The 2,180-nt window shown below is 36.1% G+C and overlaps 1 protein-coding gene across 1 annotated transcript in view; it reads right to left on the bottom strand.

The window, feature by feature from the left end:
* The window catches only part of ptk7b (protein tyrosine kinase 7b), a gene marked incomplete at its 5' end in the record, with an annotated part of 96,466 nt that overhangs the window by 13,867 nt on the left and 80,419 nt on the right, over positions 1-2,180 (bottom strand). The window contains 1 exon segment of the mRNA XM_014015146.1: positions 940-1,070. Coding sequence (XP_013870600.1) covers positions 940-1,070 — 131 coding nt within the window.

Genomic DNA, 2,180 nt, shown 5'->3' with positions numbered 1-2,180 from the left:
TGAGATATTGAAATGCTCTGTAATTTGTATTGTATTGAAGATGCACATTTGGCTTGAACATTTAGATTTTTTGTTTTAGTAACTTTTGCTTCAAGCTACAGTTTTGTTACATTTTAATTGTAACCGTTTTGTTAACTGTAGTTTTTAATTACAGTTTTATTAAGTTTAGATTAGGACCACAATTTTTCTGATTTTAACTTTTAGTTACAGTTCTACTAATGTAATGTCAGCTACAGCTATAGTCAGTGGTGGGTAGCGCTAATTTAAATTTTAGTTGTGCAATTTCTAAAGCGCTAGTCAATTTATTTAGGTCCGCAAGTTCAAAAGCACATATGCTCAAAAGTGAGCACTTTACTACCATCTAGTGGTAAGATTATTTTCTTTGAAAAATTGAAACGTGTCGTTGCAGAATGGGGAGGTGATTTGTCGAAACAGACTTTTAAATCATGGTGTTAAAATAAAAAGCTAGCTACAGTTTGGCTACATTTAGCTTCTAGTTACAGTTTGGCTACATTTAACTTCTAGCTACAGCTTGGCTACGTTTAGCTTTTAGCTACAGCTTAGCTACATTTAGCTTTTAGCTAAAGTTTGGCTACATTTAGCTTTTAGCTATGGGTTTGCTAAGTTTAGTTCTGTTCTGCTGGTTTTGACTGTAGCGTCTCATTTTTTAACAAATCCTTCAGCTCTCAGCATCTATAACTGCTTTTCACAAAGAAGCAGATTTTTATTTTTCCCTGCTCGTCGTCTGTCAGGCGTGTTTTCTTAGGTTTAAATAAGTTTGTAAAACATCTGGACTGCGGAAGAAACAACACAAAGAGCGCGGGCTCTAAGTGACYGAGTCGAGTAGCTGGAAATGAGGGGATGGGTCTCAGATTTCAGGACCACAGGGTTTTATCTGTCACCAACACAACAGCTGAAGTTTAGTGCGTCTCTGCGTACCGGCTATGAGGAGGGAGGCCTTCAGRGTAACCTGGGATCCTGTGAGGCTGCGGCCGACACACTTGTAGTTTCCGGTGTTCCTGGGTTTGACCTGCGTGATCAGCAGAGTCCCGTTGGACAGCAGGAACACTCTGAACAGAGGAAACAGAAAATGCTATGTTGCTCACTTTGATTCACAAAACTAATGTTCAAACAAACAAACAAAGAAAATAGTTCAACATTTAAAATCATTTTTTTAGTTTAATACTTCAGGGGGTCTGTGATGCTGGTAATGATGGATCAGTAATTAATAAGATAAGAAGCCGAAGAATCCTCACATACAGAAGCTCCAAACGAGCAGCTCGTTGTAGATTTATGAGAAAGACTTTGTGGAGTTTATAAAAACACTGAATATCTAACAGAAAAAAACGACATCATCCTTCAGTTTTACTACAGAGAACAGCAGCGAGTCCCTCAAGAGGCTGATATTTCTGTCATCTTGTCTTCTTTGTTTCAGGAGCAGGAAGCTAAAGGAACCGAGGGAGACTTTAGCTCATGTTCCACGATGATGATGATGAACAAATGTGAGGAACATTACATCAGTCTGAGCGAGAATATCAACAATCCCACAAAAAACCGAACAAAGCAAAGATGAAGCAAAAAAGCTGACAGGAGAGAAGCTGAAACTGAGATGATGAAGCTAAAAAACAGAGCTCTAGCTAAAAAGGCAAAATGCTAGCTAGAAGCTAAAAGTAGTGAAAACCTAGGTAAACACAAAAGTAGCAAAATGCTAGTTCAAAAATTTGAAAAATAGAGGCTAAAAAATTACAATAGTAAAATAGTAGCTAAAAGCAAAAGTAGCAAAACAGTAGCTAAAAACTACTTGAAGAAAAATGACATTTAAAATTTTAAACATAAACAGTATGCTAGTTTAAAAAGTAGTACAATAGTGGCTAAAACTGTTGAAGCAGCACAATGGCAGCTAAAAGCAAAAGTAGCAAAAAGCTATCTAAAAAATCATAAATAGCAAAACGGTAACTGGATGCTAAAAGTAAGAAAATGCTGGTTTAAAACGTAAACAATATTCTAGTTTAAAAAGTAGTACAATAGTGGCTAAAACTGTTGAAGCAGCACAATGGCAGCTAAAAGCAAAAGTAGCAAAAAGCTATCTAAAAAATTATAAATAGCAAAACGGTAACTGGAAGCTAAAAGTAAGAAAATGCTGGTTTAAAACGTAAACAATATTCTAGTTTAAAAAGTAG

This window comes from Austrofundulus limnaeus, unplaced genomic scaffold (assembly GCF_001266775.1).
Source record: "Austrofundulus limnaeus strain Quisiro unplaced genomic scaffold, Austrofundulus_limnaeus-1.0 Scaffold123, whole genome shotgun sequence".
Lineage (NCBI taxonomy): Eukaryota > Metazoa > Chordata > Actinopteri > Cyprinodontiformes > Rivulidae > Austrofundulus > Austrofundulus limnaeus.
Note: the sequence above shows the minus strand (reverse complement) of the source record. Positions and strands in the feature narration are given on the sequence as shown.